This window comes from Diachasma alloeum, unplaced genomic scaffold (assembly GCF_001412515.2).
Source record: "Diachasma alloeum isolate Michigan unplaced genomic scaffold, Dall2.0 Dall_scaffold_00211, whole genome shotgun sequence".
Classification (NCBI taxonomy): Eukaryota; Metazoa; Arthropoda; class Insecta; order Hymenoptera; family Braconidae; genus Diachasma; species Diachasma alloeum.
In genome coordinates this window covers 656,136-672,709 of record NW_021680376.1, presented here as the reverse complement: position 1 = coordinate 672,709, position 16,574 = coordinate 656,136, and the positions used below count along the sequence as shown (strand labels likewise).

General features: G+C 38.3%; 3 protein-coding genes across 3 annotated transcripts; all 3 read left to right on the top strand.

The window, feature by feature from the left end:
* Nucleotides 1-1,516: 1,516 nt before the first annotated feature.
* LOC107036714 lies at nt 1,517-4,906 on the top strand. Its single transcript, XM_015254848.1, has 4 exons — nt 1,517-1,639; nt 2,977-3,182; nt 4,484-4,591; nt 4,744-4,906. The coding sequence occupies exons 1-4, from the start codon at nt 1,517-1,519 to the stop codon at nt 4,904-4,906; spliced, it is 600 nt and encodes a 199-aa protein (XP_015110334.1).
* Nucleotides 4,907-7,011: 2,105 nt separating this feature from the next.
* LOC107036763 lies at nt 7,012-9,662 on the top strand. Its single transcript, XM_015254905.1, has 4 exons — nt 7,012-7,122; nt 8,846-8,997; nt 9,280-9,387; nt 9,551-9,662. Exons 1-4 carry the CDS (start codon nt 7,012-7,014, stop codon nt 9,660-9,662), a joined length of 483 nt encoding a protein of 160 aa, XP_015110391.1.
* A 1,887-nt stretch (nt 9,663-11,549) lies between these two features.
* Nucleotides 11,550-15,263, top strand: LOC107036713. Its single transcript, XM_015254847.1, has 5 exons — nt 11,550-11,558; nt 11,708-11,860; nt 12,418-12,590; nt 14,776-14,892; nt 15,134-15,263. The coding sequence occupies exons 1-5, from the start codon at nt 11,550-11,552 to the stop codon at nt 15,261-15,263; spliced, it is 582 nt and encodes a 193-aa protein (XP_015110333.1).
* Nucleotides 15,264-16,574: the final 1,311 nt, after the last annotated feature.

Here is a 16,574-nt window from a genome sequence, read left to right as displayed (position 1 = left end):
AGTCACCGCTCAAGTCATTTACCAAGATTGCACTGACTTCCGGTTAACTGTTTCCAAAATTCACTGTTACAGGAGATTCACACGACGAATTTCATTGTGAGTAACAACCAATCTCCATTTTTTTTCGTTTTTTGGAGGACTGGCTAACGATAATTGCTTGTTTTTTTTTTCAAAATAATTTTCACGTGATTGGTCGACAGCCAATCACAAGGGAGCGCCTGCGGGGAAAATAAGTTTACCACTTCGATGAATTTTATTTTAAAGTGATTCCGTGGTGTGTGAGGGAAAAATATCTGTGAAGCTCTGGGCGAATTGAAAAATTGAAAAAAAAAATTAAAAGCGTCTGAAATTTCAGATTTATGGAGTGACGAATTAATTATTTCATGACTTTTTTTATCAATTTATATTTTATTAATTATTGCGTGACTTTTTTTATTGAGCGGAGAGGGAATGTTAGCCCAACACTGACGGCCAATGTTGGCTGAACGCTGGCTGCCAAGGTGGACCCAGCATTGAGCCAACACTAAAATTATTTTTCAATTCATTTCGACAATTTTATTTTGCAGTGGAGAATTTTTCTACAGATTTTTATGCCTCATAAAAGATTAAACTATCTGAATTAAAGGTGACGGATGATAAAACAATAATTTGAATAATCAAAAAGCTCTGAAATGTCCGCTTTATTTGCTAAAGTGTCTCGCAATAAGACCCTAAACCTCCAGCGATGATGATCATCCCGTCGTAAACTCCCCAGCAATAGTACTTTGATTATGCAAATGCTTCTTCAAGTGGGAGTGATAGCCCCAAGTAACGCGATTGAATAGTTTGAAGGAGTCATTTCACGAGGATTCAACCCCATCGCTGCATTAAATTCGCGGAATAGTTGGGAGTTTAGCATAGCGATTTTCGAGACAATAAGCCATTGAATCCGAGTTATAATAAGCTCCGGGGGGGATGCCCTCATGTCAAAACTTGCACGTAGCATCTTCCTTTTGTTCGTTGGTCTTGGCAGTGTCGTGTGCACGTTACAGCACCTGCCATCATCCAACCCTAGTTACTATCTTCCCTCATTTGGGGTGAGAGCGCCGATGAGTGCGTGCGTGTGTGTGTCATCTTGCTGCCTTGATGGCAACTCATGATACGTCAACGACAAAATGGATGTTCAGAATCGGTATCTGAACGTTGTCGACATCCACATGTGGAATGGATTATATTTAATAACGAGATATGCACATTTTTTCAACGAAAATATGCAAAAAATGCAAAATGCCATGCACAAACTCAACAATATGTTAATCATAAAAAAATGACGAAAAATTAAACTATCCCAAATTTTATGAACCCATAAACTATAACTCTCTTCCAAAAAATAAGCTGCCCCCCTCCAGTGTGATCCATGATTCCAGCTTACGTGTAAATTTTCCCCGTCGACGAAAAAAAGACCTGGTCGTAAAATAAATCGTGCGTTGAACTTTTTCAGACTCCCTGAGCTTTCTCCACACCGTGAGCGAGTAAGATGATACTCATTATTTTCTCGCTCATTGGCTTATACAGCGCCGGCGGAGGGTGTGAAACGACCGGGTCTGAGCAAGTTTTGCACCCACCACCCCTGGTGTATCCATTCGGTGGTACCATCAAGGTGAGAACAACAAATGACATTCATTTTAATTTCAGGTCCTCTTCATTTTCAAAAACTTGGGCACTCGAGCGACGAGGGGTGGTCTCTTCATTCGCTCGATTCACTGCTCCCCATCACACGAAAGCCCTTTGTCCAACTCCATTTGTGGTGACACTCAGACAACAAGACACTCGTAGGGAATGTGAAACGGCTTTTATTTACGAATCGCGGGGATTTTATTGCCCACGGGCGTAACATTTTATTCGTGATAGTCACCATTATCCCACGGTCTTAGGGAAACCAGTAACGATCCCTCACCCTCTTGCCACCTCACTCACACCTCATTGGGTTTAATCGATAATTAACTTCTGTCTAGTCCAGAGATGTAGCTACCCGTTGACTAATGGAATCGGAGTAACTTTTTCATTAGCTGGAGCTTTACAATTTTCCTCAAACACTCCGAGTTCCTTATAAATTCCTAAGTCAAACAAGTGCAACTTCTTAGACATGGAATGTTGATTATTGACTTGCACTACTTTTCTGTAGAATACAGGGAGAGAGATGGGAATATTGATGAAAGTTTTTGAGTTTGAAATTTCATTTTATCAAGGGAAGTCATGAATTAGCTCAGTGCAATCATGAAGTTATGCTGTGACTTTAGTTTTTTTTTCATTGCATGGGTTGACGTCTTCATGAGAAATTATTTTCATCAATGAGTCAAGTAGTCTGATAGGAATAATGTCCATAGAAATATATCAGGACATTGATCGAGTTTCGGAAATTTCTGAGACTACGAACCCTATAGAATTTTATGTTTATGATTCTATAGCATCCCCACTGGTAATTTTAAATTGCAATGGAACTCGCGGAGAATGAGCTATAGAAAAATGAAACGTTCTATAGGAATGACAATTGAGAATCCTATAGAATTTGAAATATACTACACTATAGAAAGCAGCATGCAGCATTCTATAGAAATTTAAACCAAAAATCACATGGAATCTTCAGTTTGATGAATTAAAATGACATTGGTCTATAATGAGCTATAGGAAAATCTATAGAACTTTCTATAGAAAACTAGAATGTCACAATATAAAATACTATAGGAATCAACAACGACAATGTCTATAGAATTGAGAACCTAAAATTCTATAGAATTGAAAATATACTATAGAAAGCAGCATAGAATGAGCTATAAGAAAATCTACAGAACTTTCTATAGAACGTTTTATAAAAATCTCTATAGAACATTCAATAGAAATAAAACCGGTTTACCATCTCTTATTTTTCATTCACGTCAACAAAGTCTTTTAATATTATAACAATAATGCGCTCATCTTTCCTTCCCTGTGGAAAAGTTGCTTGTAGGTATAGCTGTGCCCATATCCCTTGGCGGTAGAATTTTGGTATACGGCCAGAATCTGCAGTTTCAGTATGCGCTGCCCCAGAATGCAACATTCTTCACAGACTATTTTACATCATTAACGAAGCGACGCAGAAGATCAACAAGCAGTGAATATCAAAGAAAACTATTCTACGAATTTTTGGAGGAAGAGATGAGTAGGTGAGTTATTTCGCTACAAAGTATAATTTGAAATAACAAAGTACTGGAGATAGTGGAGAGATATATGAGAGAACATTCAGAAACGAGAAAATTGTAAGTCTTTTTGATGATGTCAATTGATGCAGAATCCAAGTCTAGGTGATACAGTTCATTAAACAGAGGAAATCTTAATTGGTCTTCCGTTGCCATCAACTCCGTACGCTCATTAACGGATTTTCCCTTGTCCTTTTTACTCCCGTTCTGTTGCATCCAGCAAAACGACGAAACGTTTTTCATGCCTCCGATTCCTTCAGTTTTTGCTGACAATTCTTTTTTTTTATTGGGACTATAAATTTATTTGAATAAGGATAATTCTTCCATCGGGATGAATAGAAAAAGCTGGAAATATTCCATCGTTCATGGGAGTAGAAACATTGAGAGGACAATTAATTATTGGAGTGAGAGGGGGCGTTGATCGTTAGGTGATAACAATTCATTGTGTAATTAATTGGGCTCCAGTTGCAACTCGCTTTTTCGCTTGTCTTTGCACTTGCGAGTTAGGGGAGTCTATAGACATATTTCATGGGATTATTGCTATAAGTTCGTCTGATACGGAATATTTCTATAGAAGATTTTCTATTGGTTACATCACCGAATGTTACTAATTTAGCATTTAAAAATTTATGGATTTATGAAGAGAACATTCTATAGAAATGACTTTAGTAAATTCTATAGAAACCCCAGTTTATTAAATTGTATAGAATTTTATACTCTTCATTTAGCTTTCTATAGAGAATTATTCGGCCTTTCCTATAGAACATTCAATAGACGGCTATATAATCTATAGCACAACAGAATGCTATAGAAGTTGACACAGGAAATTTCCATTGAAAATACAATCGCGAATTCTATAGAACCACCATTACTCTATAGAATTTTATATCGATAATTCTATAGCCTCTTCAATGCTATAGACTGATCAATCGTATTTTGAGAATACGAATTCCGTAAAATTTTATACCGATTTTTCTATAGAATTATAATTGTTATATCCTATAGAATTCACTAGAAACCTATAGCATTTGGTATTTCTAAAAATTTACTTTTATGAGATTTTCTAGACATCAATGAATTCCCATTCTATCCCAATTTCCCATGCATATTCTGTCCCTAACTTTTTTCGTATAATCAAATCGAGAAATATTTTTTTTTTTTTCTCAAGAAATCGTAGATGCAATCGCAGACCGCAATCACATGTATACAACTCATGAAATTACAATGTAAATTCAAACTAAAATGGTAATGAAATGGAATTATTCCAGGTGGTGTGGAGATGGCATATCATGCATGATGAAGAGCATATGTCAGGTATCACAAATTCCAGTGGGAGACGGTAGCCTCGTTGGTGAGATTCTCAACGTCATGCTGACGTGAGTAACCCATCCTCTTACTTTTTTTTCTATTCTTTTTCTTGTAAATTCAGAGTGAGCTACTGGCGGATATTCAGTGGCATAAACATGCATGAAGGAAGTAATATTTCGTGTACATGGTAATGTACAACAGGAAAATCGTTTATTCACAGGCCTGACTACGGAGAGCCTTCACTCTTCAATGGTGTGAGTTATCTCAGGGCAGCTGAGGCTGGAAGGAGAGGTGACGATTGCTCGATTATCTTCTCTGGATGTCCAGAAAATTGTGGCTTTCTTGATCGAATTACTAAACTCGACAATTTTCACTCTGATTAATTGTATTATTTTTCTGAGAGAATAAAATTGAAGGAAAAAATTCTAAATGCGATTCTAAGAGTTTTTAATTACTCAGCATCAATCCATGAAAAGTTATTTAATTAATTGAGCAATTGGATGATTACGCAATACAGTAGACTCCCGTTATAGTCGCATCTCCCCTCATATTTATTATTCGTCGCTCGACCGCTTCCCCCACTCTATTCCCCACGGGCCCCGGAGTGAGCACTCCAGCGTTATCTTCGAGGCATTGTCTCTCAATTGCTGGAAAGCCAAAAAATAAAATACTCCAAATATAAATTTTCGATCACGAAATTCAGTTCCTTCTAGACTGTCATGGAGAGAGCTTCTTTTGTTGGGATGAGGTGAATTAGATAATGAATCAGAATAAAGAAAATAACAACAAGATTGCCGATAAAAAGTTGAAATAAAAGGGAATTAAGGTGAATCTTACAAGTAAAACTAGAAAATCGAAATCACTTTGATAAGAAAAAATGTTTCTTAATAAAGAAAATCGGTTGATTATAAAAAAAAATTGATTAAATGTGTATTGAAATGTTAGTGTAATGATTAAAATTATTCAATGAAGCGTTAAAAATGTTTTAATCATATGAAATAAATGAGTTAAATTTCATTAAAATAAATTCCTTATGTGGGTGTATGAAAAATGGAGCTCCCAAGATCCCCGAATAATTCAACAGCCTAAGTAGACTCACTCATAACGCCACCATTGAACTCCGAAATTTTTCAATTTACCATGCATTAGCACTTCCTCCCCCGTCTACTCGTTACGTGTCGTACAATATTTGTCCACCGGTACCATAAATTCAAAGTTCACGAAAAGCCAGCAGCCGAAGCCAGGAGTAAAGGGTAATATATATAAGAGCCCAGGTTATATAGACTCCCTGGGCTACGAAAACGACACCTGCTCTGTTTACCAAAGCACTAACGACCTCGGTATACAGTACTGAGACCTGTCCACAATGCTAATGCCACTGGTACACCCAATTGCTAACCAAGGAGTGTTAGGTGGCTATCTGTTTGACATCGTGCTTCTTTTTCAGTTCTCTGGTGAGTGTTAAAAACGTTGGGGAGAAACTGTGAAATAGCGTCGACTAACGAGATCTGATAAAATCAATAGGGGTTGACAAAAATTGATGATAGAACAAGTATGCAGGAACATTAGAGGAATTGATAAAAGATTCGTTGGGGAATTCCATTGGAATTTCCTGAGCTTTTCCATTTTTTTTTGTTGGAAGTTTTTGCAAAGAAGTGTTAATTGGAAAAGAAACAAGACTTTTCATTTTTTCAAATATTTTCTGTTTTTTTCTAGTGTTTTTTTGAGTAAAAAAAATAGAAAAACAAAACGTCTTAAAAATTTGACATTTGTTTTTTAATGAATTGAAAATTAAAATCAAAGTTTCTAATGAGGGAAAAGAATAAATTGTCTTTTTAAGAAGATTTCTGTGAAGAATATTTTGATTCTCCTAAAATCAACAGAAAAAAAATTCTGAATTAAAAAACCTGATATAAAATTATGGTTTTTAAAAGAAATTGTACTGAAAATTGAATTTCTTTGCCAGTCAATTCCCATGGAAACATTCATAAAAAATATTTGCCACACCTTTCGTCACACCCGAAAGATTACTTTCTCCTCAAAATTTGATTAAACCCAACTATTTACATTTCACTACCGCAACCAAGATCAAGATAATAAACAATCACCCGAATTGAATCGAACAATTGCTGTATCTCACGGAATCAACGTTAACCGCCGCGTACTAATTGGCCCAAGGCCGTGTGCAGGGTTGAAAGGAGAATCTACAGCCAAAAGGACTTCATCCGAGGAAGAAAGGGAAGTGGCGGTGGAAGGAGGGGGTCCGGGGGTTCAACTTACGCGGGATAAATCGTAGACTGGTGAAACTAACGTTGGAAACTGGCTGGATGTGTTCGGTTGGTTGGCGCAACCCTCCCTCCGCGACACTCTTCCCACGGTGATGAAGTATGCGATACCACCTACACTGTTGCAGATACATTTATGTGTGATATAGAGGCCTGAGGATATAGAATTCAAACCGAAGTCGTTTCACCTTCACTTTAATACCATGCGGCTTCTGTTTTGGATTGTTCTGTTTGTCATGGCTGTTGGATGTGACTTTGTACGGTCACATCGGGCCAAGAGAGTCGTTGCTTTCAGGAAAGGTAGCACTTTTTTCGTAAGTATACGATTGATGAATTATGATTTTTGCTTCCGAATGGAATGCATCGTCTGTTGTTGAAAAAAATTATGATGTTCGCTGCCAATGTTGGGGCAATGTTGGCCGCCAACGTTGGGACAATGTTGACGGTTAATGTTAGGGCAATGTTGGCTGCCAATATTGCGGCAATACTGAATTCCATGAATCAGATAAGATCAGATCGTACGATAGCTCAAGTCACAATGTAAAACCTAGTGTCTTCAAGACGTTTTATTGAGACATTAGACATAAAAATGTGTCTGAAATTTCGAATATCTTAAACTAAAGTGTTTTGTCCATCCAAAAACAAAACGTTTGATAGATATTTGCATAAAGTCTTGAAATGCAAGCCACAAAATTTGACACACTCCATTCCCAATAATCCTCGTCATAAAATTTGATGTCAGGATAAATCGATTAGACCTCATAGTAATTCTTTCGAAAGTCCTCCAAAAGGGACGAAACCAGTAGAGTGTCGTTAATTGCATACCACCGAATTGCGATCGTTTAAATGCAGCAAACAAATTGCCACCGGAGAGTTCCCACATCGTTCTGTCCAGCGCTTCCACTCCAATTGCATATTTCCATGCAGCAATTCATTCATGTCTGTCACGCTCAATTTTTACGAGGAGTTTCGCTCGAGATTGGCTGTGAGCAGGTCAACACCTTGTTAAAGTACATGACACTCTCTATTACGGCGAGAAATTGATAAAACGTGAGTCATCTTTTTAATCATCTCGCATTTTCCGAAGTGGAGAGAATACAGATTAAGAGGGTTCACTATTTGCTAGTTTTCCGGCTGCGAGAAACTGAGAGGACTGTTGGTAACTTGCCTGTAGTCTCGACCTCCGAGGCAGACTTTCCGAGGCCCTCTGATAAATGGCTTGCCAGGTTCAGACGACATTCCCACGACCTTACCACCTTCTCCACATACTTTTTTTCTCCTCGATCGAGAACTTAATATCCGCTTTCAGCTTTAACCATACGGTAGTAGGTAGTTTTTACGGTCTACGACATTGCCCAAGTTTATTTGAGCGTCACTTACCGGAGTGAATGAGACGAGAAATATTGGTTATGGTAGTGGCGTTTGTGTGGGCAATACGAGAAACTTTTTCCGAATTGACAATATTTTTTTTTTATTAAGAGGAAGGCAATTTATGTTGAGAATTTCACTCCTGAATTGACCTGCGACTTGTCAATTATTTCACCTGATGGAGGGGTTTGATTAGAATGTGTATGTGATGAGTTTGAGCTGATTTGAGTGGGTTTGAGCGTCTTTGAGCGAGTTTGAGCTGCTTTGAACGGGCTTCAAGCTTTCAATTACAATGTTATCATTGCGATTCGGTTTACATTATGGACAGATTGTCTCGCAGATGAGTTTGAGCTAACTCAAGGTGCCTTGAGCTGGCTTGAGCTCAAGCTCAAAATTTTCGATTCTAATGTTAAAATTCAATTGGCTCTGAGCGGGTTTAAGTGAGTTTGAGCTACTTTGAGTTGGCTTCACGATCTCGATTTCAACATTATTATTAAGGTGTGGACTAAATGATGCATAGATTGATTCGCGCATGTGCTTCAGCTGTTTTGAGATAGCTCACAGTGTCTTGAGGTGGCTCAAACTCAAGCCTGTCGATTCAGAAATTAAAATTAAATTGAGTGTATTAGTCTCCTAAATTCTAATCGGTAGTATCATTTCCACTTGTAGTACCGATTGAACTACAAAATAAGCTCCATCCCCTGGACAACGATATTCGCCCAAGCATCGGGTTTCAAAGTGGCATGGCCCTTGCCGGACGGTACACGCTCACGCAGATCCCTCCCGGATTTGCATTCAGCCGCTGAACACATGTACGAGAGGTAATAAATAGTTGAGATATTCGAGTGAATAATGCAACTGATGTGCCTCCACATTTTTTCCATCCACCCTCCCTCACCCCGAAAGGATGGGATAGAACAAGTCCTCGTGCGTGAGTGGGTCAAAGCTCGGGGGGCAATAGGGTGTAAAAGCTGCAGATGAAAATGGTGCAACAATGAATATTCCATAACCCTGAATAATGAAAAAAACACTCTAAAAAAAAGCATAACCCGGGATGAAATGTGTAATTGCACTGTCTGATGCTGTGAAATAATCTTTTGCAGTCATGGATTCGACGGCCACGCCTGCCTCGTCCAGAACATCTGTGAAGCATTGAACTATGCCCGGCAGAGAGGCGGTGCCATTGGGAAGATATTAAAATTGCTCGCCAGGTACTGAATCACTTCAATTATCTGTGGAATTCGATGAAAATCGATTAATCGAGAAATCTCCTCTCTCTCTCCAACGTATTGCTTTGATGGATGCTGTGGACCAGTACTAAACTGCATCCCTCCCTCGTCACCCTTCTCACATTGGTATCCCCTTTGATTTCAGTGCATCGAATTCCAACTGGACTGATGCCGAGAACCCTCTAGTTGATTGTGAGCAACACAGGGCACCATGTCCACTGCAATTGATCAGTGTGGATGGCTTCTCGGAGATGTGAGGCCTTTGTCACGTGGTTAGACATTATACAAAGATATCATGTTGTTGATATTGTTTTATGATTAATGGATTGTCATTAATTGTTATTGGGTTACTCTATTACTTCGTCATGCGACAACTTGATTCGAAGACGAAATAAAAGAAATAATTCCTGAAGAAATAGCTCACATTCTAACATTATTTTTCGCAATTCATCGATTTCATTCCACGAAAGAGTAGCAACAGCTTAAGCTCATAAACCGGATGTTTGAGCGGGTTTGACTTGAACTCCCTCGAAGCTTTGGATTTCAGTATTGTTATTAGAGTGCGGTCTACATGATGGCTAGATTGCCTCGCGCATGGGTTTGAGCTGGTTTGAGCTAGGTTAAGGTGTCTTGAGCGGGCTTGAGCTCAAGCTTAAACCTTTCGATTAAAATGTTACAACTCAAATAAGTTTAATAGTAACAATATTAGTCATTTGGGAAGTTTTCGATGTCTGAACTGATGAAAAAGCTGAGTTTGAGCTGGTTTGAGCAGGTTTGAGCTGGTTCGAGTTATCTTCATGACTTCTCGGAGGTGTGAGGCAATTCGGAAATATTAGACCTATTCCTGGGTAAAGCGGAAGAAATAGTGCCTGAAGAAATAGCTTAAATTGCACCATTATTTTCCCCAATTCATCTATTTAATTCCATGAAGAAATAGCAACAGCGCCCGTTCACAAACTGAATATCGCGAAGGTGAGTGTTGGGGTAATAAATTACTGTGCGTTATAAAATAATTTAACGATGTCTCGGCTGTTGGTCGTACACGTGGCAAAGCGTTGAAAATTTTAACCAGAGTTTGTTCCTGTTGCTGAGCACGTCAACCTTCTACTTATCTACATACACTCACACTCCTCCACCCACACGAGCGTTATCCCACCACTTTTTTTCCACTCTATTCTGCCCCCCTCCTTCAACCCGTCAATTTATTTCCGCAAATAGTGGCTATGGAAAAATATTTGTCTCGGTACATCCATTGCCTCGGGTATTTTTATCTCGTTGTATCTCGACAGCGAGATAAATTTTCAATTCTACTCGCTATTTGACTCGCCAACAGTTACATTCTCCGCTCGTTCTCGTTTATCTATTGTTTCCGGGCAGATCAATTTATGTATATAATGCGGTGTTTTATCATACGATGTAAAACAATTTTATAGATGAGTATCGAAGAGAGAAATATCTTATCGATGATTCGAGGCGCTCTTATCTGGCTTCTTTCGCAGATGCAGTTTTGTATACTGAAGGTGCAATACAATGTGTTATTTTTACGTACATGATGGTATACTTAATCGTCATTTCAAAGAATGCAAATAAATAAAAATTATTATTAAAAAATCATGTTTTTGAGGGTCACGAGGGTCAGACTAGAAAACAAATTTAATGAAAACATTTTTTTTCGTTTTTCTGAATTCATAAAAACAAAATGTCTCGAGGGTCACACTTTTTTCTTACCTTCTTGTTTTTAATGGTCTTAAGTGTCAAGCGTGATGGAAAAACGCAACATGTGCCGTAAAAGCGTTAAATTTGTTTTTTACGTCGAGGAATTTCCATCAACCCTTCTTAATTACCCAGCTACTCGCCACTACCGAGACACAATGGAAATAAACCTTGTGCACTACCCGAATAAAGTGCCAATGAGCAAACATAGCGGATACCTTCGTGTCGTATCAACGAATTATCACGGCACATGTAGTCTTGTTGTACGTTTTATCTCTATCTCTCTCCCTTTTCTCTATTCATTGACCATAGTCCTCAGGGATAACAGGCACAAAAGCGCACGTTTCACTATTCGCCAGAGGTGCCATTTAAAAATAACTTTTTGGACTTTGGATCGGACGGACGAAGGAGAGGGTCAAGAGTTCATCGATATGACGAATGTAAGTGCTTCATATTTTTTTATTAACATCAATTATTTTTTAGGCATTCCAAATTTTAAGTCACCATCTGTGTGCATCGATGCTTGTTTTAATTTTCAATTTTTGTCTCTGGTTTTATTTTATTTCATTTCATTTTATTTTTACATCAGCAAAAAAAACGGAAATTCCTACTTTTTGCCAGTTGTCTGAGTCTCGGTGTGGCCCTCGTTTCCGGAAATAGCAGTGTGGAAACTTGTGTTGAGGAGAGAATCCTCTCCCGTCAGAAGAGATACTTGTTATTTCCAGAAGGTAGTAACGTGCAGGTAAATAAATTCCCCAAACTTCGCTTGGGTCATTCACAACTGGACGATAATAAATTACGAAATCAAAATTTTTAACTTTGATTTTTGTGAGTATTCACGCGTGGAGCAGATCCAATATTCCTGGAATTTTGTGAGAGACATTCCAGTGAAATGATTTGTACGGAGGAGGGGAAAATCTATTGACTTCGATCTATTCTTCGTCATATTCTTTCCTATGGAATAGCTTGCGCGATATCTTCTACTGAAAAAAATTGAAGAATTCTCTCAATAGAATTCTTTAATAGAAGATTCTGGAATATTGAAAAATAAATAGAAAAAAATGTTACTATTTTATGAACTCACGCACGAAAAAATTTCATGGAAAAACCTAATGAATTGAATGAAAAAATCTATTGGATTGGACGAATGTTTAAAAAAAATTTAATTCTGCGCAAAATATAAATTGAATGCCGCTGAATACTCATAATTTTTTTTTTCAAATTTTTCTCACACAATTTAATTCACACATAAGTAAAAGATACTTGAATATCCTTCACGTTTCTCCTCAATCATTCCAGTGTGTATTCTGCCTGACGATCGGATCCCTCCCGCGCCCCACAGACCTAGTCCTCGGATTGACAGCAGCTCTCGCCTGGGAGCTCCCACACAAAGTAGACAAAAAACTAACAAAATTGCTGCATCGTCAGAGTCGAAGTACCCTCTTCCCACGAATCGAGGCATTTCTCCAGTCGTAAGTCACCTCCAAAATATCCAGTTGCGCATTGACCCATGACACCAGCATCGACACAAAATATAATCACTGATAACAAAATGAAAAATAATCCAGTGCTTTCTCCCTTGAAAAAAAGGTAAACAAGGGAATTGGTGGTCATTGAATCGAGAATTCTGGTTAAACATTTCCCATCTGATGGCCGGGAAAAATACAAAGGACGTATTTTGTGTGTAAATATATTCACCGTAATACGTAGCTTTGGAATTTTCTGCTTGCCCTGGGTATTGACAGAAACGGCCTCTCGGGGATGGTGTGTATTTGCCAGCTGCAGTTGCAGACGTGGCAACTCAGCTAGACACTTGCTCCACTCACCTTCCACGGGCACTCCCTTTTTCCCTCTTTCTTCCAACCACCATCTTGAAACTGCTATTCCCCAGGAATCAATCGGATGTATTCGGGGAACATCCAGAGGATCGAGATATGCTTGTGGATATATGTCCGAGCAAGTTGACCCATCGGAAAATTACCGTTATTATGAGCATCGTGACCCTTAGCCTGCGTGTGAGTGATTTCTGTGATCTTGGATTTTTCCAGGGGGAAAGTCGACTCTCGCCAAAATCGAATTTTTCAGCCGGGTGAACGTTGATTCCCCCTATTTAAGCGACGGGCTATTCAGAACTCTCAAAAGTATGTGGAAAAAATGAAAACTGAAAATTTTTTTTTTTTTGGGGCCAAAGGTTCAGATCTTGGATTTTTCCAGGGGGAAAGTCGACTTTCGCCAAAATCGAATTTTTTAGCCGGGTGAACGTTGATTCCAACTATTTAAGCGACGGGCTATTCAGAACTCTCAAAAGTATGTGGAAAAAGTGAAAACTGAAATTTTTTTTTTTCACGGGGGCCAAAGCGTCAGATCTTGGATTTTTTCAGGGGGAAAGTCGACTTTCGCCAAAATCGAATTTTTTAGCCGGGTGAACGTTGATTCCAACTATTTAAGCGACGGGCTATTCAGAACTCTCAAAAGTATGTGGAAAAAGTGAAAACTGAAATTTTTTTTTTTCACGGGGGCCAAAGGGTCAGATCTTGGCTTTTTTCAGGGGGAAAGTCGACTTTCGCCAAAATCGAATTTTTCAGCCGGGTGAACGTTGATTCCCACTATTTGAGCGACGGGCTATTCAGAACTCTCAAAAGTATATGGAAAAAGTGAAAACTGAAATTTTTTTTTTTCACGGGGGCCAAAGGGTCAGATCTTGAATTTTTTCAGGGGGAAAGTCGACTTTCGCCAAAATCGAATTTTTCAGCCGGGTGAACGTTGATTCCCACTATTTAAGCGACGGGCTATTCAGAACTCTCAAAAGTACGTGGAAACAGTGAAAACTGAAAAAAAAAGTTTTTCACCGGGGCCAAAGTGAAATAAGGGCTCATAACCCTTATTTGACCTTCGTGGCTCTTATTTTGACACTTGTGGCCCATAATCCGACCATCGTAAACCTTTTGAGTACCGAATTTTTATCACCAGAAGTCCATTTGCATTTTTATAATATAGAGATTTACAAAATGTTGCGATGAAATTTTTTCACACGTGGAAAATTAATTTTCCATACCTACATTTCTCCACAATCCTCTCCCCCATGCTACACCACTTGATTGGAATGATCCGCGGCATATGAGTGAATGCGCTGACAACAAAACATCTCCTCTATTTTCATCTCCTACTTTCGCATGAGAAAAGAATTCTCAACTTGTTTGTCATGCACGAGAAAGGTTACCAAGAGACTCCGGCAAATATCCCGACTTCCTCTTTCCCCCTTTCCACCCGCGCTTAGTATGCTTCGGGAGTGGTTCGAGTGTGTGTTGAGGATTGTTATTGGCCTTTTGAGGAGAGAGCAGAGTGAAGAGCAACCTCATTTAAATTTCAGTTTGTCTACTGTCACCCGCTCCAAGCAATTGCCTCGAAATCCTCAGTTAGCTTTTTCCCTTTCCTCTCTGATTTTTCTATTTCCTTTGAGCCACTCGATACTCGTAGTTGGCATTGTCATTTCCAAGTTCATTCGATTCCACAGGTTCATGTAGAGTATTATCCCAACTTCATTCCTAGGCACTCCATCATCGATCTGTAGTCGGGTGGAGAGAATTAGATTTTAAACTGTGATGAGATCACAGGGATTTCTCGGGTTTAATTAAAACTTTGGGTTTAATGCGTTAGGACTGGTCTTGATGGGAGGTCCTGCGTACTCCGAGCGCTCTGTGAAGCCGGGCAAAGGAGCCGGGAGATGGTTGGGAAGGGAACGTTTGTTCAAGAACTACTTCATTCTATTTTCAGGTAAAAATGCATTTTTATTGAGAATAACAAGTGGCAGGAATTAATTCCGAGATGATGACAATTTTTACGAAATTGAGGGGATAATGAGTCAAGGTCCATTGGCCTTGCACTCGTTTTCTATTTATTATTAAAGTTGAATAGCAAAATGTTTGACGCATGCTCGATGCATAAATATTAATTGAACACTGGGTAGATGTAATTTTTGGGCAGAATTCTTCCCGTCACCTTATTTTTTTTACAGATTAAGACATGATGGTCATCGATTCGATAAGTTTGAGCATCGTGTCTATGATTCAGCTCATGAAAGTACTGGCGACTGTGCTAAAGACTATCCAACTTGTAAACACTCCATCTACGAGCTCGACTTGTAACGCTTGGGAGATTGGAACACCTCAAATGACAGTCGTTCACTCAACCATTGTCTCCTTGTCTGAAAATCCATGGAAAACTTTCCAGACGGAAACCATTTGTGAATACTGGCATTTTCTTAAGGTATTTATGGCGTGGTCAGAGGGGGACGAAAAATGTCAAAAAATTATTGTTATCCTCATTGAGAAAGAACTGTGTTCGCAAGTGGAAATTTATTTACAAAATATTTTGAACGCAAAAGTCTTCGAAATGGATTAATTTTTACAAATTGGAAACTCGTTTTTTTGTTCAGCGATTAGTTTTCTATGAGAGAACAGTAGATTCTCCTCCGTCTCACCTCGTTCATAAATACTTTAATATTAGTCTGCAAAATCTTCCGGAATAGTTGAGTACGCCTTTACTCTAGGGTTTGAGTGTCAATGTAACATGACACATTCTCGACAACAACCGATGGGAGATTTGCCGATGGGACTGGAGGAAAATTCTCGGCGGAGAACTCGAGAAACACCCACACGAGTCTGTCTGGCAAGTTGCCTATCGGAGAGGGAATTTGGGGATTCCCCAAGTGTTGTAAAAATGTCGGTGTCTTCGCATATCCGTTGCATTCGAGGGGCGTTTTCGGGGGGGATTTATGGGCATCCAGTGTTTGTCTCAACAGTTTGACAAATCTTTATCTGGTGCGGGCTGAGGAGAGAGGGGATATTTAATAGGGGTTTTCGGGACATATGAAGATTGTGACCTCGATACAAAAATATATAAGTTTAATATAGTGTGTGTAATATATCATGTCACGATAATTTTATCACGATAATTTTTATTAATGATATCAAAATATCACTAATGAAAATTATCGTTTTCTTACATTTAAAAATTTTTGTAAATTGCACTAAAAATACTCGGAAGAATTACAATTTATCGTAGAATAATCATCTTGAATTTTTTAATTATTGCGCAAATAATTCTTAAAAAAATCGGTTTTATAAACATTATTGTTATTAAATTTAAAAAAATTTAATGTATTTTTTTCACTTATGGATGAGGTGATGTACAAAAATTTTATAAATAAAATAGATAATATTCAGAAAAAACTAAAAATCTAATTTATCAAAAAGAAATGTCTCAAATGTTTAAATTATTTCTCAGATGATTCTACTAAAAACAGGTTTTATAAGATACTTTTCAAGACTATTCATAATTATTCTGGTTAAACAAATACACTGTCCATTAATTGAAATGAATGAATATACAAATTCGCAGAATCACTCACCAAAATTATTCAAATATATTTTTGCACACGCGGATGAGATAATGAA

Bases quoted from the DNA above. Each gene is read 5' to 3' on its own strand.
- LOC107036714 (XM_015254848.1), top strand. From the start codon at position 1,517: ATGATACTCATTATTTTCTCGCTCATTGGCTTATACAGCGCCGGCGGA. The intron at 1,640-2,976 runs GTGAGAACAACA...CCTGTGGAAAAG, and splicing joins CATTCGGTGGTACCATCAAG to TTGCTTGTAGGTATAGCTGT. The intron at 3,183-4,483 runs GTGAGTTATTTC...GAATTATTCCAG, and splicing joins TTGGAGGAAGAGATGAGTAG to GTGGTGTGGAGATGGCATAT.
- LOC107036763 (XM_015254905.1), top strand. From the start codon at position 7,012: ATGCGGCTTCTGTTTTGGATTGTTCTGTTTGTCATGGCTGTTGGATGT. The intron at 7,123-8,845 runs GTAAGTATACGA...TTCCACTTGTAG, and splicing joins GGAAAGGTAGCACTTTTTTC to TACCGATTGAACTACAAAAT. The intron at 8,998-9,279 runs GTAATAAATAGT...AATCTTTTGCAG, and splicing joins GCTGAACACATGTACGAGAG to TCATGGATTCGACGGCCACG.
- LOC107036713 (XM_015254847.1), top strand. The intron at 11,861-12,417 runs GTAAATAAATTC...CAATCATTCCAG, and splicing joins CAGAAGGTAGTAACGTGCAG to TGTGTATTCTGCCTGACGAT. The intron at 12,591-14,775 runs GTAAGTCACCTC...TTAATGCGTTAG, and splicing joins ATCGAGGCATTTCTCCAGTC to GACTGGTCTTGATGGGAGGT.